This window comes from Fringilla coelebs, assembly GCF_963513975.1.
Source record: "Fringilla coelebs genome assembly, chromosome: 4".
Classification (NCBI taxonomy): Eukaryota; Metazoa; Chordata; class Aves; order Passeriformes; family Fringillidae; genus Fringilla; species Fringilla coelebs.
The window spans coordinates 122,913-147,508 of NC_140032.1; the positions used below are offsets into that span (position 1 = coordinate 122,913).

The 24,596-nt window shown below is 44.1% G+C and overlaps 1 protein-coding gene across 1 annotated transcript in view; it reads left to right on the plus strand.

The window, feature by feature from the left end:
* ATRN (attractin) overlaps positions 1-24,596 on the plus strand; it is a 150,020-nt gene that overhangs the window by 37,775 nt on the left and 87,649 nt on the right. Inside the window, exons 4-10 of the mRNA XM_084204998.1 lie at positions 9,990-10,118; positions 12,032-12,237; positions 13,189-13,357; positions 14,698-14,788; positions 15,914-16,157; positions 17,588-17,771; positions 20,287-20,441. Coding sequence (XP_084061124.1) covers positions 9,990-10,118; positions 12,032-12,237; positions 13,189-13,357; positions 14,698-14,788; positions 15,914-16,157; positions 17,588-17,771; positions 20,287-20,441 — 1,178 coding nt within the window. The remainder of the gene's footprint in view (positions 1-9,989; positions 10,119-12,031; positions 12,238-13,188; positions 13,358-14,697; positions 14,789-15,913; positions 16,158-17,587; positions 17,772-20,286; positions 20,442-24,596) is intronic.

Consider the following 24,596-nt stretch of genomic DNA (forward strand, 5'->3'; position numbering starts at 1 on the left):
CACCTAGTGCTACCCCTGCCATGGCAGGGACACCTCCCACTGTCCCAGGTGCTCCCAGCCCCAGTGTCCAACCTGGCCTTGGGCACTGCCAGGGATCCAGGGGCAGCCCCAGCTGCTCTGGGCACCCTGTGCCAGGGCTTCACTGCTGTCACAAGGAAGGATTCCTTCCCAATGTCCCGTCTCTCCTGCCCTCTGGCACTGGAAGCCGTTCCCTGTGTCCTGTGTCTCCATCCCATGGCAAATGTCCCTCTCCAGCTCCTGATGTGTAAAAGTTCCTGTTCTGCCAACAGGTTACAGGTATTTGGTTTGTCCATGTGATGAGACATCAGTGTGGCTGCTGGTGAGCAGTCCGTATTTTATCCTGAGACCTAAACATAACTTGTGCTTTTCTGTGTTTCAGTCTTGCAGTGACACCACCACCTTATGCTTTTTATTCTTTAAACTGAAATTAGGAAAATAATCCCAAGTTATCTATGGAAAAAACTAATGGTTCCCCTTGGACTCTGCTTGTTCCAAGTAGCTGCGTGACTATTTCCAGAATTAACCTTCTGCTGGGCTTCCTCTCATATGTGAAATAAAGGTCTAAAAATACTTCATGTTTGTTCTAAAACATCCTTATAATGCCTGTGAGAGAAGATCAGCAGAGGGACAAAAGTTGATAAAAAGTTAAACCACCACATGTGGTTATTTTGGTCTTCAGTGGCAAATGTTGTGTTGTTTTGGAGTAAAAGAATGTTTCCTGTAAAGCTTCAGACTAATGTGAAGTCAAAACACCTAATTTGAAGAAGGAATAACCTTTTTCTTCTAAAAACCTCCAAAAATGTGGCAATGCCACCTGGAAGTGCTCTCCTGGTATCATGCTCTGACTGATGTGCAGGAAGAGGAGGAAATGTCATCTTGACCCAATGTCATTTTGTTGTAATCGAGCTATTTTTTAATACACTGGTGAAAAGGTGAAATGATGATTTGTGCCTGCCATTTCTTGTGTGTTTTCCAAAAATTATTGGTCTTTTAAAATTGAACTTACAAGTAGTTCACAGCATTAACAGTTATGTTTCAGACTGGGAAGTCAGTAAATCAGGAAGACTGGTCCTGAGGACAAGGAAATGTGAACTTAGTACAATAATGTTTTTGAGGTAGGGAAAAAAGACCTTTTTTTTTTTTAATTGCTTCTTTAGATGACATTTGAATTTAACTTTATTAACAGTGAGCTGTGGTGTTCAGTATTCCAAGTTCAGGAAGTGGCAGATGCTTCTCGTTTTGGTGAAGTACCAGAAAGCATCTGTTGAAAAACACCTTTCTCTAATACAATATAAATGCCTTGGAGTTTAAGAGCAGTGTTCATATTTTCTCAATTTAGTTGGGGTATATTCAATTTCTTAATACCATAACCATATTTCCTTGTTCATTATTTGCACCCTGCCAGGAGATTTGCAAGACTGAGCTTTATACAGTTTGGCCCTGTAAGCTTTCAGAGTTTGTTGATAAACACTAGAAATTCCTTTCTCTCAACTCAATTTTTATTCCATCCCTGACTTTTTATAGCAGTCCCCTGAACCTTCACTTCCTTCACTGCTCTCATTTGGTTTTCTTGACCTTCTGATGCTCATTTATGTTTGCTCACATGATGATATTTATCCTGAAATATATATATAGTCTTGTATATATATAAGATGATCTTGGGAATCCTCAGCACTGTACTGTAGGGAAGCTTTAAGTTTGTTTTATCAATTTTTAACAGCAATAAATATTTGCTTAATGCCAACATTTACACAGTTCAAGTGTGTGCATAGACTAAACTCCTTGTATTCTGAGAGCCCCCAGAGCTGTCTGGTCCTGCATATTAAGCTTTTTTATTAAACAGTGTTAAAAATATCTTTGCTGGCTTATATTTGTGACCGCAGGCATAATGAGACTGTGTAAATGTGCTGCTTCAAAAATGCAGTAAAAGAACATGGAAACAAATGCAGCATGTTTGTCAGCACTGATGAAGAAATCTGACTTAGACAAACTACACTCAGCACCTTTGAACTGAGTTGGTTTTGCTAACTTTACTCTGCATTAAACATTTTCCAGAGCTGGTTTTGCACCTTTATTTTGGTTTTGCTCTGGTTGGCAGGGGGTATTTTCCTGGTCAAACCCAGTTGTTGTTCTGCAGGATGTTTGGCAGTGGCCCAGCAGCTGCTGTGGTTGCTCTCAGGTGCCAGGTGGAGGATCACGTGAGCCTGTGTTCCCTCAGAGCAGGAGCAGCTCACCAGCCTTGTGGTAGTTGTTGGTAAATATGGCACTTGAGCACCCAAATTTAGGTGTAGGACTGAGTTGGGTTGGAAGGGTCTGATTCCTCTCTCAAAGCAGGATGACCATCAGAGCCCTGTGTCCATTCAAGGTGGGAATTTATCTTTAGGATAGAGATCTTGTCGATCCTCTGGGTCAGTGGTCCAGAGATTCGTGTTAAAATAATGATATAAAATGAATCTAATACTATTGTCTAGCCACAATCCCTTGCTGCAACCTGTGTGTTGCTTCTGTCCTTTTCTTGTGAACCTCTGGTAATCTCTCCTGAGGTAGTTGAGGTCAAAAATTGGGTTTCACCCTTCTTCAGCTGTCTCTCCTTGAAGTTAAAGAAATGTCACTCTTTCTACCTCTCCTCATCCATAGATCATATTGTTGACCCTCCTCTATTTTTTCCTTCTATTCCTCAGTTATTTGCCAGAAATTGTAGCTGACATTGCTGCCATGGGAATGTGTATCCAGCTCAGAGGCTTCCAATAGCAGAAGGACCTGGAGCTGCCAGAGCAAGTCTAGAGGAGGCCACAGAGCTGCTCCAAGGGCTGGAGCTTCCCTACTGCTGAGCCAGGCTGGGAGAGCTGGGAATGCTCCCCTGGAGAAGGGAAGGCTCCAGGCAGAGCTCAGAGCCCCTGGCAGGGCCTGGAGGGGCTCCAGGAGAGCTGGAGAGGGACTGGGGACAAGGGACAGAGGGACAGGAGCCAGGGAATGGCTTTCCACTGCCAGAGGGCAGGGATGGATGGGATCTTGGGAATTAGGAATTGTTCCCTGGCAGGGTGGGCAGGCCCTGGCACAGGGTGCCTAGATTTGCTGTGGCCGCCCCTGGATCCCTGGCAGTGCCCAAGGCCAGGCTGGACACTGGGGCTGGAGCAGCTGGGACAGTGGGAGGTGTCCCTGCCCATGGCAGGGGTGGGATGGGATGATCCTTAAGGTCCTTTTCAGCTTAAACTGTTCCATGATTGACTAACAACTGTTCCATGATTCAATAACAACAGTCATGTAAGAACTGAGGAGGTTTTTGGGCAAAGCCCCTGATCTGGAGGCTTCTGTAGACAGACAAGCTTCCCTGTCACGGTGCTGCAGCATCTGGGTCTACCTCTACTGCACCAAGGGGAGAAGATTTCAAGGAAGATTGTAATTTGAGGGGCTGCCAGCTCTATAAAGACTCTATAGTCTAGGGTTTTTTTAGTATGTGTTTTTGCAATGGGTTTGTTTCCTTAAAAGTCCATGTTTGGGAATCATCTTGCTTCCTTTAAGAAAATAAATTTGACATGTCTCCTTATATTCTCCTCCCTCCTTTTTAATTTTTTTGGTATTGTTTTATTTTTAGTCTACTGTTACTTCTGTTTTTAGTTTTAGTTTTACTCTTCTATTTCTGAGTATGAATGAGGTGCATGGACTGGTTTTTAGTAGCAGAGAACTGTTGCCATTTTGTGTGTGTGTCAGATGGATCAAAGTATTTTAAAATTAGGATAATTTGTTTGCATTGGATTTTGATGGATTGCAAAGCTGATTTTTCAGTATCATCTTTATCCTTTTACTCATTGTTGAGTTTTACTGTGTATTTTCACCCTTTTTCTGACTCCCAATTATGCCCATTTTCTGCTTAGTAGAGCTTCTCATGCTTTGACCTCTAACAGGTTGTGTCTCTGGAGGAAATGAGGAATATGCCAATACCGTGATACTCACATAGCAAATCCAAGAAAAATAATAGAGAAGGCGCCTTTGTTTTAAATTATTCTGATTTTTCAATACTCTAGAGGAAAGAACGGGGCAGTCAGTGTGTGCAGGGCAGTGGAGAAGTTGGGTCTCCTGGATGTAATTGTGAACTTCCAGTACTTGAAATGAGCCTCCATGATGAGTTGGAGAGAGACTTTGGACAAGAGGGTGGAGTGACAGGACAAGGAGGAATGACTTCCTGCTATCAGAGAGTAGGTCTAGATTGGATATTGGGCAGGAATTGTTCCCTGGGAGGTGCCCAAGGCCAGGTTGGACACTGGGGCTTGGAGCACCCTGGGATAATGGAAAGTGTGCCTGCCCATGGCAACAGGTGGAACAGGATGATCTTCAAATCAGGCCATTCTATGTTTCATTGATTCTCTGTTAGTTTTTTACTTTCTGCCATTGACTTCAGCAATCCAGCTTACAGGAAATAGATGTTATTTCAGTCCAAAGCAGAGGTTTGCCTTTCCCTGGGTGTTACTGGGCAGCTGAGCTGAGTAGGAGTGTTTATTTGCTTTGGAGTAGAGATGGTTGCAAAATGTTTTGAAACCTTATGAAAGGAAATAAAAGCAGTGTGTTGTGAAACATGCTAATCTTGGCCAGAGTTGAGTTGCTCAGAGATTCTGGATCATAATTTAAAGGAAATTTTGCATAATCTTCTATCGTTCTGATTCTGCCTATTGGATTCTTTTTCATGGCAGATGTAAATTCTGATGTGCTTCTGTTTATTCCATATGATGCTGGGAGCAGATGGATTTATTCACTGTTTTTGAGGTTCAACCTTTCAGGCATCTGATTCTTCCCACTGTGTTGTGTCCTCTTCATGGCTTTCTGTGAAAAAAATTTAAATGCCCTATCCCTGGAAGTGTTCAAGGCCAGGTTGGATGGGACTTAGAGCAACCTGGTCTGGTGGAAGGTGTCCCTGCTTGTGGCAGGGCCTTGGACTAGATGACCTTTAAGGTCCCTTCCAACCTAGACAATTCTGTGATAAAATTTCCTTAGAGTGTCTTAAATTTATGTAGGTTGGATAGCATCCTCTTTAGTTATTTACACCTGAATCACCAGAAAAAGATGGAAATAGGGAGTATCTGGGATGAAAGCATTGTTTTGGAGGTACCTGTCTTCTGGTCAAACAAATCCCAAATTTGAGATTTCTTTGAGAACACAAAGAATTGTCAAGGATAGTCCTTTTATTAGGAAAGATTATTGAGGGGAATTTTTGTCTTGCCTTCCACGTATTTTGCCCTGTAATATCACTGCTAAGTGCTGAAGAAGAAACCAGAACAAAGCATTTTTTTTCTTGTCCCTGAGCTGCAGTTTGCCTCACCCAAATTATTTTCAAATGTTTGTTTTCCTGTGGTGGAGATGTAATGTCCTATAGTGTCCATTACAAGGGAATATTATGAACCAAACAAAAAGTTTGTTAGGCTTTTTGTTCTTTGGTTTTGTGGGAGATGGTCTTTTGGGGGAGAGAAACTTCAGAAGTCTCAAATGTTGAGAATGAAACAAAGCACCTGTTCCAGAGAGATGAAAAGGGAATTAATTTTGCTGTTTAATCCCTTATCATTGAGAAGTGAATGAGCAGCAGGGGGGAAACTTGGTTTTCTCATAAGGAAATATTGAAATGTGTATCAGCAGATGTGCTGGAGTTGCTTAGCCAAAACATGGGATCAGGTTCCAGTGATTTTTATGGTGTGTTGGTGAAATGAAGGACATCTTTTTGTCCACTGTAAGATTTGTGCAGAAAGGGCTATTGTGCAGTTGTCAGTGTGATCCTGCTGTAGGTAGCTTGTTCATCTGCTGGTCTTGGTGCACATACCTCCAAATTTGTAATAAAAAGGACTGCTGGGTGTCTTTTCTGTTCTTAGAGCACAACATTGTATTGTATCATAGGGACAGAAAAGTTCAGGTCACAAAAAGTGCTTCCCAGGTGGTATTAATGGGTACTGTGGATAGCTGTGAGTGATTTCCTTGAGCAGATAAACTTAGTTACTCTGTGTCGTGGTTTGAGAGGAAGTAGGTTTTTTTGGGATGCTGTGGTCAAACCAATAGGTTCTCAGATTTGAATATTGGCACCTGGTGTGGCCACTGATCCTGAGAACACAGGGGGTTAAAAGCTGAGAACTCCCGGGGGAAAACTCTTGGTTCAGGTGGGTGAAAGAGCTCAGAGCTGCCCTGCCCGGCTCCAGACTGGGCGGCGGAGGGGAAGCCACGAGGCCTGAGTCAGGTAGGCAGGGGGGCCTGGACAGAGGAGGGAGGAGAAGGCCCCTGCAGGACGGAAGGGTGGAGGAACCCAGAGAGATATCGGGCAGCCCTCCCCCGGAGGAGAGAGAGAGAGCGGGCTGGTGTCTGTGCCTGTGTTACCTTGAGATTTGATAGCACAGCCAGTGAGAAGGAGAAGGGGGGAGTGCGGGGAGAAGGTGCCCGGCAGGGCAGCCGTGGAAGTTCTGCACAGGCCGAGCCTGAGACTTTAACCCTTTTTGGATGATGGGAACCTTACAAATGCTGATTCCTTCTGGAGTTGAATGAGAAGAGATATAGAGGAGAGAAGAGGAAATGGGCCACGAGAGAAGTTGAGAAGAATCCTAGGTGGAAAGAGGTGATGGAGTGGCCTTTGGCTGGACTTTTCTTGTATAGCCATCGATGGAACCACTTTTCCTGTGACAAAGAGACTGCGTTTAGGGGGGAGGCGATGGCTTGGAGCCAAGAGAGTGCAGTGATGTGATGTGAAGGAGTGGCGGGAACAGACGATGGGTGAGGAGGGTGGTGGTGCCCTCCGTCTTCAGGGAAGAAGAGGAAGATCTCTGTTCTTGGGACCCCTCGGCCCCAGGGGGTGAAATCTGGGGCGGGGGGGGGCAGGTGTCCCAAAGGTGAGAGACTTTGCCCAGTTCCAAAAAAGCACAGCATCCTTGAAAAGGCAAACCCTAGAAGCAGCTCTGGTCCATGCATAGTGGTGAGAGCACTGGGCATGGAAGGAGGAGGTCACACTGGCAGATGATCTCTGGGCGGCGCCACGTGTGACCGGGAAACACAAGAGGTTTCAAAGGTGTTTCCAGGGGAAGCCCATGGTGCAAGAGAGACTCCTCTCTCCTTGATGAACTGAGAATTGATTATCTAAAGGGTGGTGATGGATCGAGAGTTGATGATCTGAAGGGTGGATTTATTGGAAATTTGGTGGGGGGGGGGAGGAGGAATGTGACATGTAAGGCTTTCATTCCAAATTCTGTGTGTTTCTCTTTATGTATAGTTGTAGATTAATAAAGTTTTTTCCCTTTTATTTCTAAGCTGGGGCCTGCTTTGTTGTATTTTCTGATCACATCTCGCAGCAGACACCAGGGCCGAAGTATTTTCATGGGGGCACTGGCATTGCGCCAGGCTCAAACCATGACACTCTGACCTAGGAAACTGTCTTCAACTGCATTAGCTTTCTATTCTAAATAGATGTGAAAAGAGGAGAAGTAAGTTCTTCCTGGGGGAAATCCTTTTCATCATTGCTTTTTGCCTGCTGGTGGCCTTGGGATCTGGGGAGTGGCTGGGCAGGGGCCAAGGTCGGGCTGTTTGGAGCTGCCCCTGGCTCCCTGCCCCGCACGCTCTGCTCTGCCCCTCGAGTCCCTGCTTGTCACAGAGCTTTGACTTTGCCTCGGGAGACGGGAGTGCAGCTGGGGAAAGCTGGGTCTGTACAGGGGAACAGCAGCTGACTGTGAACAGGGGGTGGTAGACAATATGCTGTACATGGATAAAGGCTTTTAAAAACATATATTCAATAGACTTTGAATTTGTGCCCACTTTGATGCCTTTTGTATGAGGGAGGAATCAACTTCTACTTTTTTTGGTTTTGTCAGGCTTCTGTTAAATGAAAAATACACATTCCCTCTCAGATACAAAGTATTTAGTGCAATAGGTAAATAGATCGTAATTACTTTTTTCAAAGCTCATTTTACTTTGTCAGTTTATTCCAATTATTTTGACAAACCATTATATAAATCTGTGGTGTGTCTGGAATGCTGTAGATAGTCTTGCCCACCATCTTTGCTTCTCTCTGCTAGTTCTGGAAAACTAAAAGGATGGAGGATCTCTGAGAACCTGGAAGGGTGAGAGAAACAGCCAAAGGCATCTAGAAGTGTGAAGCAAAGAATGAGGTGGGAGTTGGGAGTGTGACAGGCTGCTATGATAGAAAGGACAACAAACACGGATATGATGAGTCAGGTAGAGCTTATAAAAGAAGAGATGATAAGATGATGTGGGGCAGTTGAAATGCCTGAGGTATGAGATGGCATCCAGAGGAACCTGGACATGGCCAAGGACTGGCACTGTAGGAACCTCATGAGATTCAACTAGGTCAAGTGCAAGGTCCTGCATCCGATTGGAGCAATCCTTAGTATGAAAACTGACTGGGGGATGGAGGGATTGAGAGCAGCCCTGGAGGGGAGGACTTGGTGATGCTGGTGGGTAAGAAAATGGACGTACCCTGGCCTCGTGAGCTGGGACCCAGAATGTCCCTGTGCCCTGGGCTGATCTCAGTGTGGGCAGCGGGGGAGGGGGGAATCTGTCCCTGTGCCCCTCCCTCAGGTGAGAGCCCACCTGCAGAGCTGCCCCAGCCCTGGGCTGATGCCACAGGAAAGGTGGGAATTGTGTCCCTGTGCCCTCCCTCAGGTGAGAGCCCACCTGCAGAGCTGCCCCAGCCCTGGGCTGATGCCACAGGAAAGGTGGGAATTGTGTCCCTGTGCCCCTCCCTCAGGTGAGAGCCCACCTGCAGAGCTGCCCCAGCCCTGGGGCCAACAGCAGGAGGACGTGGAGCTGCTGGAGAGAGCCCAGAGGAGGCCCCGGAGCTGCTGCAGGGCTGGAGCCCCTCTGCTCTGGAGCCAGGCTGGGAGAGCTGGGAATGCTCCCCTGGAGAAGGGAAGGCTGCAGGCAGAGCTCAGAGCCCCTGGCAGGGCCTGGAGGGGCTCCAGGAGAGCTGGAGAGGGGCTGGGGACAAGGGACAGAGGGACAGGAGCCAGGGAATGGCTCCCACTGCCAGAGGGCAGGGCTGGATGGGATCTTGGGAATTGGGAATTGTTCCCTGGCAGGGTGGGCAGGCCCTGGCACAGGGTGCCCAGAGCAGTTGGGGCTGGCCCTGGATCCCTGGCAGTGCCCAAGGCCAGGCTGGACACTGGGGCTTGGAGCAGCCCGGGATAGCAGAAGGTGTCTCTGCCATGGCAGGGGCTGTAACAAGATGAGTTTTAAGTCTCTGGTTTAAGCCTCTAATGCAAACCAGTCTGTGATTCCATGGCTAACTGTTTGTATTTCTCATAGAAAAGGAACCCAAGAGGCAGCAAGTCAAAAATTAGTAGAATGATCCTTTTTCTGCTGTTGTGGAATTAAGTTGTTAGCCTCACTGCTGTAGATTTTTCCGGTGAAAACGATATAAATGATTAAGAAATTAATTGGATAGAAGCATGGCTGAGTGGTTTATTTTACTGTGCTGGCTTGAGTGCGTTCTCCAGGTCTAAGCATCTGAACTGGGTGTCTGGAAGGTGGATTACACATTGCCACAATGCTCTGTACTTGCTTGGTTTGTCACAGCCTTTCCCAATCATTTTTGTAGCCCACAGTCAGGAGGAGACCTGGGCTCAGCAGACCTTTAGTTTGACTTCATAATACAGATTTTATTCTTTTGGGACACATTAATTTCCATTTCCAAAGGTGCTACCTTGTTTTATGAATGGGACCTGCTTAATTCATTGCTGAGTGACAAGGGATGGAAGGTTTTTGATATGGAAATCTAACATTCTAGACAGTTTCAGGTTTTCTCAGGTTAAATACTTCCAAAATATATTTATTTATGATTCCACAAATTCATTATACTTCAAATAATGGAAATACATGGAGTTTCAATTATTTTATTGATAGTCCTGGTGCATTTACTCTTGTGGCTCCCTTTTATTGCTCCATTTGCTCCCTTTTATTTCACTTCTAATATTGTTCCTTTACTTTTCCAGTGGTCTTATTGTTCCTGAGAAAGACAGCAATGAAACAGTACCTGAAGTTGTAGCTACTTCTGGATATGCTCTTCTACATTTCTTCAGTGATGCTGCCTATAATCTCACAGGGTTTAACATCACCTATAAGTAAGTGGCACCACTCCACAGTGATGCTGCAGGTTGAGCAAAAGGAGTTTTCCCCTTTTCTTACTTTTTTCTTGAAATAAGCAGTTGCCATTGAAGTGTGTAATTATGAGCGGACACCTGAAATTAGATTTTAATCTTTATTATACCCTTGCAACAGCTAATAAGTGGCATGTTCTCAATGTTACAACTTGTCAGTTGTAAGTGTGGACGAATATTTGCTCCAAAAGACATCTTACTATTTATTTTACACTATTAGATCAATTTGATTCTCTCTAATCAAAAAGAATTGATGTGTTTTGTGCACGTCTGTTCTCCTGAGTACACTGCAGAGATACTCTAGCACAAACACACTTTTCCATCAGCCACACATTTCACTTGAGACACTGGGCTGTATGTGCTCTTGAGGGTCCTCATCCTTGGGATTTGATTTCTTAGTCAATCCCTGGATTGAATCCCTTCATCTAGCTTCTTTTTATTCTGGACTGGTTTTATATTCATTCGTATTCTAAATGGATGAGTGCTTTCTGTTCACTGACATGTATTTAGTCCTCATTGATGAGCTTTTTAAAAGTAATTCTGGTGTGCTCCCTAATTCATCAACTGCTTTTAAAAAGGTTCTGTCTTGAGGTAAATGTATGGACATACTCACAGAGATGGAAGGTTTTGCTTCTGCAGGGATCATGAGCTTTGGATTTTTTTTGCTCCTACAGATGCAAGTTATGTTTGTGTCACACCAGGAGATTTAATTTGGGAGTAACCTGCAGAAAGTCTCACCTCTTTCAGAAAAAACAACTGGAAAAACTTCAGTCATAACTGACTTCTTGCCAAAATTGTCTTCCTCTTAAAATGAGGAGCTCAGTTTTTGAATATCAAGTCTCAGTGCTTTCATCCTTAGTAAGAACACAAATATGTGCTCAATAACCCACATAATAGTATTTTTTTTTAAAATAGGGGGCATCCAGCACCCCTTGAAAGCTCCAGAAGAAGATGAGGCGTGTATGCAAAGTTACTCGGATCAGAGGAGCTGAAGAGGCAGTGTTTTCCAAGTCTGACTGATTGCATAAACCAGGACTCCATCTACTGCCAGCTGTTGGAGTTGCACCATTGCAATAAAATACTGTCTTCAAGAACAATATTCTTCTAATTCGTCACTTTCTTCATCATTTCAAACAATTTTCAAGTGCTGTTTTGTGTTCTGGTTCTTATTTGCTCATAACATTTTTCCAGCAAGTAGATTGAATGGTACATAACAGTCTTCATAGTTATCGCTGAGTGTTGGTAGTAGTTTTCTCAGCACTTGTGAAATTGTCTTGGAACCAGTGACAGTGAGAATATGGGTACTAAGTCCCATCTCTGAATTATTCTGGTTGATACACCAGCAAAAACTGGAGTCTGGAAATTATTATGATCTCAAAATTTGAGCCTTTACCAAGGTTGTGTCTGGTATTGCCTCAGCTAAATTGCAGATATTATAAAATCAGAAATTATTCAAACCAGGCACGTCTTTGGCTTGGGCTTCATCTCCACTTGTTCTCTTGGTAAGCAGATCCCAGAATAGCACCTAATTGTAAGCAGTTTAAGTATAAATTGCACAGACGCCGCAGCAGCCTTACACTCTTGATTAAAGTCCTCAGTTACTGTTGGGTGTTTTAAGGCAAGTCGTTTGCCTTACAAATGGCTAAAAATCATATTGATCATTTTCTCAGAGGAGCTGCAAGTTTAACTTGTGAAATTAGACAGTTTTTTAGGAACAGAGTAAAAATCTCTACCGGTGCATCATGCCAGGTAGCAGATGACTCTCTCTTGGTTTGTAATTATTTGTATTCACTTTGTTCAGCATCACTCTTGCCTTTGTTAATAATTCTTGGGGATCTCTTTCCTTCCTGATGAGCTGCTTTGTGCTCTGTCCCCAGTTTCAATATGTGTCCCAATAACTGCTCTGGCCAAGGGGAGTGCAGGCTCAACAGCAGCAGCATGGCCCCGCAGTGTGAGTGTGCCGAGCGCTGGAAGGGAGAGGCTTGTGACATTCCCTACTGTCCGGGGAACTGCGGGGCTCCTGAGCGGGGCCACTGCAGCCTCAACGGCTCCAGAGCCTGTGTGTGCTCTGCAGGCTGGCAAGGTGAGTCTCCTGGTGGGTACACAGAACTTTGGGGGATGCATTTTCTATGTATGGAGCTGGCAGTTTAACTGGGAGTACATGGGAATGTTCTGCATGACAAGTATTAGCATTTTGACTAGGAACAGAGTATCTGCTTTTTAAATTTAAAAGATCACACTTCATGTGGATGGGTGGATATGCTGGAGAGGACACAGAGAAGCTCCAAGGGCTGGAGCCTCTCAGCTTTGGAGACAGTTTGGGAGAGCTGGAGGTGTGGAGAAGAGAAGGCTCCAGGGAGACTTCAGTGCCCAGAGGGCCTCCATGAGAGCTAGAGAAGGATGTTGGACAAGGGCCTGGAATGCCAGGACAAGGGGAATGACTAAATTGAAGCTAGGCTGGTTTAGATTAGATATAAGGAAGAAGTTTTTTACAATGAGCGTGATGACACCCTGGCACAGGGTGCCCAGAGCAGCTGTGGCTGCCCCTGGATCCCTGGCAGTGCCCAAGGCCAGGTTGGACATTGAGGCTTGGGGCACCCTGTGGAAGGTGTCCCTGCCATGGCAGGGGAATGGAAGGGGATCTTTCCAACCCATCCCAGTGTGTGATTCTGTGTTTTTTTATGACTGCTTTTAAAAGCAACTTTGTCACCATCCAAAGAGGGACTAACCTGTGGTGTATAGGCATCCCTTCAAGCCTCATTCCTATGCACCTGAAGCAAATTTGAGCCTAGTTGCCCCAGTTGACCTGTTTGAACGTGTGAAATGCCTCATTCTCATGTCCTGTTGAGCTGATCAGCCACATCCAACTTGGCAGTGATCTGGCTTGAGCACACGTTTCCTTTGCAAAGACCTACTGAGATGTAAGAATTAGTCTCATATTAAATGAAACGAGCTACAGCACTACCAGGAGATTGACTTCCAGCTGAAATACAGGTTTTGGAAAAAAATACAATTTTAAACCTTCTTTTCCCAGGTCCTGGCTGTTCAATTCCTCTTCCTGCAAACCAGTCGTTTTGGGAACGGGAAGAATACGCTCTTCCAAAACTTGCTAGAGCATCTCACAAAGCCGTCATCCATGACAATAAAATGTGGATTGTTGGAGGCTATGTCTTCAATCATTCTGACTCTCAGAAGGTTTTAGCGTGAGTATAAACCCAGATAATAAAAACTAAAGGTAGGAACTTAGATTTGAGAGTTATTTTTAGGAAATGCCACCTGATGTGCTTTGCTTTGGTCTGTGCTTCATCTCCAAGGGAAAACAACCGTAATAAAAACTCAGGCTCATGTTTGAGATGGGGAAAAATCTTGCTAAGGGCTGCTAATTTTGGAATAGAAAAGCATAAGGTTCCTGATGTTCAGTGAGCTTTTGATTCATCTGTGTCTGACAGCATTTAACTATTCTCTGTGTATTTCTGGGCCAGCTCCTAAATTATATCTAGCCTCATATTCGAAGAGGGTAATTTTGCTTCAGTGTTTTTAGCCCTTCTCTATGTTGTGTCTGTGTGACTTGAGTTTTTGGCTCATTAATTAACACCTACTGATTACTCTGGGTTGTTATCCACAGTGGATGAGACACCAAACAGGGTGTTTATGCAGTTGTTTGAGGAGGTCTAACAGTAACTAAAATATAAAGTAATAATTGTGTACTTCATGGAAGTACTCCATTTAAAAAACCCCAGATTTTATATTGTATTAGGGCAGATCTAGGCAAAAGCTGGATTTTTTTTCCAGAGATATTCGCATACCTCACTTTGATGGACCTAAGTGAAAACTGTGTATTCTGCACTCACATCCTGAGTTAATAGTTCTTCTAGGGGAAGAGGAGCTGAAAACACACATTTAGATGTTGAACAGTTGCTAGTTGCACCCACAATTTACTCCTCCGTAGTCACACCTTGTTTTTTAATAGGATACCCTATGGCTTTGTTGAATGCTTTCTCAGAGATGATTTTTATCTCACAAGGCCCTAAGCTTGGCAAATATAGTGCCTTATTTTAAATGAAAAGCCACAAGCCATTTTCGGGGCAGAGGGTTTATGTTTTTTTAAGCATGAATGGCAAAGACATAATTAAAAAGTTCTTTTTAAGCACTGGCAGAGTTTTTTAATCAAGTTGTTAGAAATTACCTAAGTTTAGTGTGAAGTTTTCTTACTTTTTTGAGGGAGAGGTGCTGTAGGTTGTCACAGCTCAATAGGCAATGCACTAGCTCTTGGGTTTGTAGGAAAAAGAAAACAGGGCAAAGGAAATCAACCTGTGGATATTGACTAACAAAGCAGGCTCAACTGTTTTTTTTCAACCCATAAGTAGTTTGTATGAGCTTTATGCATGCTGAAATCATGGCAGGATTTATTATTTCAGTAAATAATTATATCTAACATACTATATTGGTAAATAATTTTCCCCAAATCTTAGAAAGGACAAACAATCATATTTTCAGCTTTAATACCTATTTCTTGGAAAGTAATTCAGTTTTAATTATACAGGTATGATCTCATTTCTGAAGAGTGGCTTCCACTGAACAGCTCTGTGAACTCAGTAGAGATGAGATATGGTCATTCATTGGCATTGCACAAGGTAAGTTCAGTGTTCCAGACTCACTTCCCAGCTATTTCCCCTTCTCTCCTGCTTCCCACTCCTTATCCCAGGTCAGCCTTGCTTTGGGAGGAGTGTTCCTCATTCAGAGGCTTGTCCATGCTTAGCCCAGGCTGTACCCTTGTGCTCCTGGGAATCCTTGGGTGGCTGTCCTAGGATGTCTGTAGTGTCTCTGCCTGTGTGGTCCTTCTTTGCCCTTTTTTCAGAGATTTTGAAGATGGCTTTTTGAGGCCAGTGAGTCCGTTATTTCCTTCTTGCTGTCTGTGCTGACAAGAATGCCTAAGGCTGAGTTTGCTGGAGGTCCCCAGCTGCCTTTTATGTAGATCACATAAATATTTTTATGAGCTCTGTTGTCCAAGACACCAAAGCAGAGCTGGGGGATTAGGGATTTTTGTTACTTGCTCTGCAAGTAAATTTGTGAATCTAATCATCCAGCATTTGACACAGCAAGTGGATTTGACAGTTTTTACCTCCTTTCTCACCTGTGTGGTCTACATGGTAAATGTAGACCATGTGAGATCAGGATGGCAAAGTCTGTGGAAAGGAAATGAGCTGATCTTTTATTGACCTTTGGGCTTTGGAATGTTGTTCAGCTCAAACAGTGCAGGCCTGGGCAAAACTTAATCATAATTATTCAAAAAACTCCACACACTGTCATTCACAAACAGAGCACTGTGGAAGAACCTCAAAGCATGGAAATTCATCATGAAATCACAAAATTATTTGGGTTGGAAGGGAGCTTAAAGATCATCTAGTCCCAGTCCCCTGCCATGGCAGAGACCTCCCACTGTCCCAGGCTGCTCCAGCCCCAGTGTCCAACCTGGCCTTGGGCACTGCCAGGGATCCAGGGGCAGCCACAGCTGCTCTGTGTGCTCAGGGTGCCAGGGCCTGCCTACCCTCTCAGGAAACAATTCCTAACTCCCAAGATCCCATCCATCCCTGTCCTCTGGCAGTGGGAAGCCATTCCCTGTGTCCTGTCCCTCCAGGCCTTGTCCCCAGTGCCTCTCCAGGGGACTTTATTAAGTAACTTCAGACCAGTAGCTTCACTACTTACCAAACAGCTGTTTCCTAAATGCTGCACTCCTTGCCCTTTGTGCCTTCCTTCAGGATAACATCTACATGTACGGCGGGAAGCTGGATGCCACGGGGAACGTGAGCAGCCAGCTGTGGGTGTTCCACATCCCGCAGCAGAGCTGGGCTGTGCTGGCACCCCGGGCTAAGGAGCAGTACGCCGTGGTGGGACACTCGGCCCACGTGGTCACCCTGCGGGACAACAGCACCGTCATGCTGGTGCTCTTCGGGCACTGCCCCCTCTACGGCTACATCAGCAACGTCCAGGAGTACAACCTGCGTGAGTGAGGAGGGAGGGAGGGAGGGAGGGCAGCCCTCCTGCCGGGCCCTGCCAGTGTAGCAGCTGGTTTGGAAGTTATAGCAAAACACAGGCAAATGTATTCTCCTCCTTCTGTTTGTATGTACAAGGAGTTGGACCTAACAGATTTGTATAACCCAATGAGCAGGCAGCCATGTGCCTCCAGCTTTATACACAGTGTTAGGTCCCAAATATATAAAGCTGTAATTGAGAGGTAAAGCAGGGCAACTCTGGAACAATTTAGATTAGTTTTCCTCTCTCCCTCTGACAAAACAAACACTTCTGAAATTGTTTTTTAATTCTGCAATATAATAATGTCTGTAACCATTCAGACCAAATATCTGCTTAACCTGACACCCATGTCCCCAGCAGCAGATGCTATGGGCAACAGGTGTTGAATTTCTGGATTCCCATATCCTGAAATAGTCCAGGCTCTGATTTTAGGATCCAGAGAGTTGTAGTAGAACCAGTGGAGAAGCACAGGAAGCTTTCCAGGCAAACTGAACTTGTACCTAGCTCAGAAATGGAGGCACATTTCTGGCTCCACAGACCACGTCTGGATCGTAGTTAGGCACAGCAAGTTCACAACAGGAGTGTGCTGGTTATTCTCAGGAATAGTGGCCCTGTCAGCACTTTGGACCTGCTGTCCTTGTCCTCCAGTCATGCTGATCCAGCGGATCTGCTGGAGCCTCGTTCTCTGGAGTCCATGTGAGCGAGATTTCTTCCTCGGAGAAATCCAGGGAGACCCAGGGCTTGTGGGGCAGTGATGTGTTTCTCCCATGTGTGATCTTGCAGACTGTTCACTTCCTTTGCCTTTGGTGTGCCTGTTCTGGTCTGCAGTTAGGAAGCTTGCATAGGGTTTCCTTCAGCACTTACTACAGAGATTTGGTGTGTAATGGGGTATTTTTATTTCAGTTGCCATTATAATATGTCTAAAGTGCTTCAGACCAATGTTATTTTAGTGAGTGAGGTACAGGATCATGAATCACATATTAGTTTTTAACTGCAGTCTTCACAGTCAGACTTGGCTTCAGTGCTGTCTGGCTTTATATATATATTTATATATATATAAAAAGTAAAAGTGCTCTTGAGTCCCATTTCAAATCAAGTCACAGTGCTGGCATTTTCATGTCATTGAAATGCAATCTATTATTTGTCTACTTTTTATTTCTCATTTACTAACCTTGTCTGCAATATGTAAAAAATGATTGTGGGAGAACTATTTCTGCTCCAATTAAAAATACCTGGCAATGCTTCTTGACAACAGACTTTTTGAAGGGGAATATTTTTGGATATGAAGTGATAGAGACAGTGTCTAGATCTGAGTCAGGAGAATCCAAATTTATTTCACTGTGTTGTTGACGAGTTATTAATGGATAGAAATGAACCATGTTTTGTGACTCTTTTTTCAGTGACAAATACCTGGAGCATCTTGCAGACGAGTGGAGCTCTGGTGCAAGGAGGATATGGTCACAGCAGTGTTTATGATCCAAATACAAGATCAATCTATATCCACGGGGGTTACAAGGCCTTCAGTGCCAACAAGTACAGGCTGGCAGATGATTTGTACAAATATGAAGTGGATTCCCGCATGTGGTAAGTGGTTCTTCTTCTGTTTTTTTCCTGTTTACTGCCCTGTCACTTTTGTTTGTAGTGAACAAGAGGATGGGTATTTGATGAGGGTACAGTGGTTTATATCTACCTAAATTCAGGACAGATGCTGTGCTCTTGGATCTCTTTATGTCCCCTTATTAATAGAGAATGATATAATCAATATGATCAAGGCTGTGAACAAGCCAAGAAATCCATTTTAATCTATTGTTTGGTTCAAGCTGAAAAGAAAAATATTTGATGTTTTTTTCTTGCTAGCCATACAGCCTGTGCATATTGGTGCAGTTACTGCAGTCAAGCGAGTGATAATCCATTCTACAGTTAAAACTGTAAAAGAATTTCTATTATAACCCTAATTTCTTCTGGCTCTATAACTGCTTGAAATGTTCATTTCTTAAGCTGAAATCTTCCGTGATTTGTTGCTGCCAAAAGGTGAGTTTTATTAAAAAGCTATAGCCACACTTCACCGCAACAGAGCAACAGAGGTGAAATAACATTTTCCTTAATTCTCTGTTTTTCTTAATGTTGATTCTAAAGGCTCCTGATTGTCTTTTGGGTTAACACATGTAAATTTGAGTCACTACATCTTTTATTGGGTGTTAAAATAGCTTGTGTTTCTGCAACATCTGTTTGTGAGTCTGTACTGATGAGGAAGGTAATGAGTAATTAATTTCCAGGCCCCCTCCTTCCCCCTCAGTTGTATACACAGAAATAACCCCACTTCCTCTCTGGATTAATTCGATCTTGCACTTCAGCCATGGAGTGGACAAATCTGGCTGAGTAGGCAGAAACTTAACAAATGTGACATTGTTCTTCCAAACTCCTGCAGCACCAATTTTCTTTTGTGACATTTATTTTGTCAGTCTGGCAAGCCCTGTTGAACAAGTGGAGAGTGTAGGACTGCCTGTTCATATCTCTCTCTGCCTTTTTTTTGTGTCATTGACTCTTTCTTTTATTCTTGAGTGATTTAGGCCCTCTCTTCCTTGTTAAATCTCATGAGCTTCCCATGGGCCCTCTTCTTGAGCTCCTTCAGGTTCCTCTGGAACAAATCCTGTCCCTCAGGTGTGTCAACCACAGACTCAACTTGATATCCCTTAGGGGAATGGACTTAAACCTCAACCCATTCCACCCGCTGCCATGGCAGGGACACCTCCCACTGTCCCAGGCTGCTCCAAGCCCGAGTGTCCAGCCTGGCCTTGGGCACTGCCAGGGATCCAGGGGCAGCCCCAGCAAATCTGGCAATTCCAGCCCAGCCCCTGCCCACCCTCCCAGCCAGCAATTCCTTGCCAAGATCCCAGCCCAATCTCCCCTTTCCCAGTGGCAGCCATTCCCTGGCTCCTGTCCCTCTGTCCCTTGTCCCCAGTCCCTCTCCAGCTCTCCTGGAGCCCCTCCAGGCCCTGCCAGGGGCTCTGAGCTCTGCCTGGAGCCTTCCCTTCTCCAGGGGAGCATTCCCAGCTCTCCCAGCCTGGCTCCAGAGCAGAGGGGCTCCAGCCCTGCAGCAGCTCCGGGGCCTCCTCTGGGCTCTCTCCAGCAGCTCCACGTCCTCCTGCTGTTGGCCCCAGGGCTGGGGCAGCTCTGCAGGTGGGCTCTCACCTGAGGGAGGGCACAGGGACACAATTCCCACCTTTCCTTTGGCATCAGCCCAGGGCTGGGGCAGCTCTGCAGGTGGGCTCTCACCTGAGGGAGGGGCACAGGGACACAATTCCCACCTTTCTGTGGCATCAGCCCAGGGCTGGGGCAGCTCTGCAGGTGGGCTCTCACCTGAGGGAGGGGCACAGGGACACAATTCCCACCTTTCCTTTGGCATCAGCCCAGGGCTGGGGCAGCTCTGCAGGTGGGCTCTCACCTGAGGGAGGGGCACAGAGACAGATTCCCCTCTCCCTTCAACACAATTCCTCTCAATAAAGTAGGAAAATCCTCCAAAAGATGACCTTCTGTATTCAGTGCCATCAGTTCTACTGATGGAAGTTGAGATTGGTGGTAAGTTTGATTAGTGGTTCCCGTGATTTAGTCACCAATGAGCCAGCATTTTGTGCAGGTATTAACCTGTAGGCCTTCATTTTCAGGAGCTGTACAGATCTTAAAATAAAATTTTTAGTTGTGAGCAGAGATGCTGCCCGGTGTGAAAGACCTTTGTGTTGCTATAAAAGGAGAGCTACTACAAAATATTGGAGTCTTCGCAGGCTGACTATGTTCAAAAGACAAGTGTGAAAACTTGAGAATCCCTAGGGAAAGAATTGATGAATTGGAGATCCACAGCTTTGGAAAGAGGCGCTCATAGGTATATTTCTATTATAAATCAGCTAAGCAAATGGAAAGATGAGAGTGAAATTACAGGTGGAATTGAACAATGTGGAATGTAATTGTTAATCAGCTCATTAGGAAAGTAGTTAGATACAATCCTCACCCTCAAAGTGTTCTTCAGCTTGGATTTATGGAGTGTTTTGCCTTTTCCAGGTACTTAGCAGTCTCATTAACAAATACATTTTTATTTCTGAAGGACTATTCTCAAAGACAGCCGATTTTTCCGCTACTTGCACACAGCTGTGATAGTGAGTGGGACCATGCTGGTGTTTGGAGGAAACACTCACAACGACACCTCCATGAGCCATGGAGCCAAGTGCTTTTCTTCGGATTTCATGGCCTATGATATCGGTAAGTTCTTGCAGAAATAACAACAAACCCTCACATACTTGGCTGTTCGCAGGGAGCTGTCCTCAGTTTGTCTCCAGAATGCTGGTTTATGGTGAGTGTGTTATCCCAAATGCTGCTGGGCACTGCAGTCAGGAGAAGCTCATAACCTTGCTGCAGAATTCCTAGCACACAAGGTGCAGTGATTTCCAGTTACAGACGGCAGCAGTTCCCTTGTTAACAGTTTATACACAACCTTGGGCATTAAAAATTAAGTTTTAAACTGCATATTGTTAGGGAATCATAAAACCATGGAATCATTAAGGTTGGAAAAAACTTTTAACATCACCAAGTCCAACTGGCAACCCAGCACCACCACCATTTTCACCCCTAAACCATGTCATCAAGTGCCACATCCGCATATTTTTTGAACACCCAAAGATGGTGACTCCATCATTGCCCTAAGCAGCTTATTCCAGTGTTTTGCAACACTTTGCATGAAAAAATACTTCCTAATATCTAATCTACATCTTCCCTGGCTCAACTTTAGGCTGTTTCCTGTCCTGCTATCTCACTCATAAATCTGTTCTGATATTTTGAGTATGTTTTTAATCTATGATTGATCAAAAATTCAAGTTCTTAGGACAGTTACAAGCACTAGACCCTGCTGAAACTCCACCTGTATAGTGCACTACTTTATTCAATTATAAAGCCAAGTTATTAGGTTGGACTTGCTGAGTTTCAGTAGCCAGGAGAGGGCAGCATTTATTTATGGATTTGGATTCCAGAGACTGAGTTTAAGAAGAACAAGGAAAGAAGAGGTGAAATTACATAAAAGAAGGTACATACACACGCAGATAATTCACACTGGGAAAAACACCACTCTGGACTCTGACATTCACCTTTTTGCTCTCAGAATGTCCTAAATGTGGCTTCCCTGAAATAATCCTGTAAACCTGAAATCTCCAAGTGACTGTCCACCAAGATCTCACTTCTGGTTTGTGAGAGGAAAATGCAAGTGAATACTTGGGCCATCAGGGTTTGGTATCCGTATGCCCTTTTGCTCTCTGTTATAGCAGCCATTCCATTCTGCCTCCTGTGATTTCTAGTTACATCTCTCTGGAATCTTTGTGTGCTCCTAGCTAGCTTGATTTTGATTTTTTTTTTTAAATTGAGGAGTTAAAATGAGGTATTTGACCAGGTTGGATGGGACTTGGAGCAGCCTGGTGTTCCTGCTCATGGCTCAGAGCTGAAATGAGATTGTTTTAAGGTGTTATCCAGCCCAGAATATTTCGTCATTCTGTGGGAGTCATAAATAGTTTGATTTTTTTTAAACTTTGGTAACAACAGTGATAGATTTTTCTTTCTGCATTCTGCTATCTTCCTGACCTATTGAACTCTCTGTCAGGTGTAAAACACAAGTTGCATTAATTTGACAAAATATGCCAATAATGATGTTCAAGTTTAGGAAACATTACCTGACATGAGTGATGTAGTCAACGTCCCCAGTTCTTACCAGATATACACTGATGTGTGGAGTTTACATTGGTTTTACCTATGGTGGGTGAGAGGTGTTCTTAAGACCCCTCATTCCTTAGAGAAGAGAGTCTCAGCCTGAAGCCTGAAAAGAGCAGCATTTTTTTTTTTTTTTTTTTAGGACACGAGACCACTTCTGTTCTCTTCATTGCAGGAGTCATTGTGCATGATTTCCCTTATCCCATGTGACTAGGAAGGCATTAGGGTGGTGGCTCATCCTTTGTATCACAGCAGAAACACTTTTCAGTGGTTCTTCATGCATGATCTCTGCATTAATAATGACCCTGGTCATGCTCCTGTTGGTCTCCATGGGTATAACCCCGTATAACTCCCCTCTTATCTGTCCCTCGATGTTCCCAAGGCACGAAAAAACCAGGCAAGGCCAGTTGATACTGAGAGCCTTCAGTGATGAGGATTAATAATTGTCTTTATTCCCTATTTTTCTAGTATACTGTCTGGGTGGTTTACTAATTTTTTACATCTTCTTGATTAGCCATCATGATTGATTAATGATCACAGTGATGGTTGGAAGACTGGGAGAAGTGGAATTAAATCCAATCTGAAGCAAATGCTTCAAACTCAGGTCTTCTCCTTAACCTTTGTCATTAAAGCTTATTTTGGTAGTAACTTATTTTATTTGCATCATCAATTTTTTCTGGTTTTCCCTCCTCAAATTTCCAAGTAATCAGAACACATGCATTGGGAGGACATAAAACCTTTTTTCTGTGTGGGGCAATGCTAACAGCTTGAACTGAGATGTTTGTTGGGGGTGAGCAATAAAAATTCTTGACTGCTTCTTGTCCTCTATCCTCTACTTGACCAGCTTGGGGCGCATTCAGTCCAGATTGTCCAGGTGCTTCCTAGTTTGGGAAGGTTTCTGGATAACAGTCCAGCTGTGTGCATGTGTTATTCTTCATTCTCAGGACAAGCCTTTGAATTGTTGATATTTGGGTTGGATGAACACTTAGGCAGAGCTGTCTCTCAGTATTTTCCCTGTTTTCTGCACACTGGAATAGCCAGTTAGCTCTTCCTATCCCCAAACTTGGTCTCTCTGGCCTTTGTCAGTTTCCTGCTCTGCAGCAGCTTAGTGTGGAAAAATGCCTCACTTAATCCTCTGCCTGCTACTTATGTAAAGGTGCTGCTTTTAAATTGATCTTTTCTCCTCAGAGAAGAGAAACAAAAACTCTTCTATTTACCCCATGAAAATTCTGATTCTGATGACCAGAACAGGGAGAGGCTGCATGTTTTAGTAACTGTTATGTTCTGATTGAACAGTGCATTTAATAAATCCCAGCATTGTAAGTTTTAGGTTAAGTCAGGAAGGAGAAAATTCTTTGTACTGTCAGAATTACTTGGTTTCTCCAGTATTTGATCTCTGGTTAAAAATGGCAAAGAAGCTTAGAAAACAAAATATTCAAGGCCTTCTGTTAATCTAGAAAAACATGTTTCTTGGCCTCACATAACACACAACTTGATGGCTAAAAATTTGCAAATTGCTGCCCAATTTTTCTGAAGTCTTCTAATAAAAATTGGAACTGTCATGCTTGGCTTGGGAGTTGTGCTGGGCTAGGTTAAGTTCTTTGAAAATGGAGCAAATGGAATGTAAAACTAAATTCCAAAATCACAATTTATCAAAGTACTAAATCTGTGTCTTCTGTCTTTATCAGCGTTCTTGAACAAAATTGCTCTGCATCAGTTGTTTTATCCAACAATTCTCCAATTAAATTTAGTAAAAACTTAAAACTTTGTTTTTCTTTGCCCTTTCAGTTTATCCATGGACTAGTTTGGTTTGTGGGCTTCTCTTTTTTCCAGAGGGTCAGTCCTCTATGCAATGCTTTTATCTCATATTAAAGAGTCTTAGGAGTATTTGAGGGCCCTGTAGATCTTTACAGAAGATTGACTTTTCTGTCTTAATTGCATAAATTGCATCCAAGTGCCTCTGGGATATTGGCCCCCAAGGTGATCCATTCCCTTTATGAAGTTTAAGTGTTATGAATTGGACTGACTTTTCCTGTTCTGTTCCTTTGCTCAGTGGGTTAGATGTTTCTTAATTTGTTTTTTTCTCCCATGCTGCCCAAAGAAAAGAATTACCTGAGAAATCAAGTGAAAAATGAAGCATAACTTATAAATTTTATGCTAATAGAAAAAGATGGAATAATCTAACATTGTATTAAAAGAGAAAAACAGCCACAAATCTTTAAGCTATGATGAGTGAAAAATATTTTGAAAAACATGGATATCTGCCCTCTAGGAACATAATGGCAATGGAAAAAGTGAAAAAAAGATAAGCCTCTGTTCTCAGTGATGCTGGTTTGGGGCAAAACTACAAATAATTCATGTATAAACAGATAAAACCAGAACTTGTTACATGGTGAAAAATCCTGCTAGTAAAGGAGGAAAAACAGTTTCTTCTTACGCCGTTCCCTGGGAGCAGAGCCTGACTCCCACCCCCCGGCTGTCCAGGAGCTGTGCAGAGCCACAAGGGCCCCTGAGCCTCCTTTGCTCCAGGCTGAGCCCCTGCCCAGCTCCTCAGGGATTCTGCAGCCCCTGCCCAGCTCCTCAGGGATTCTCCAGCCCCTGCCCAGCTCCTCAGGGATTCTCCAGCCCCTGCCCAGCTCCTCAGGGATTCTCCAGCCCCTTCCC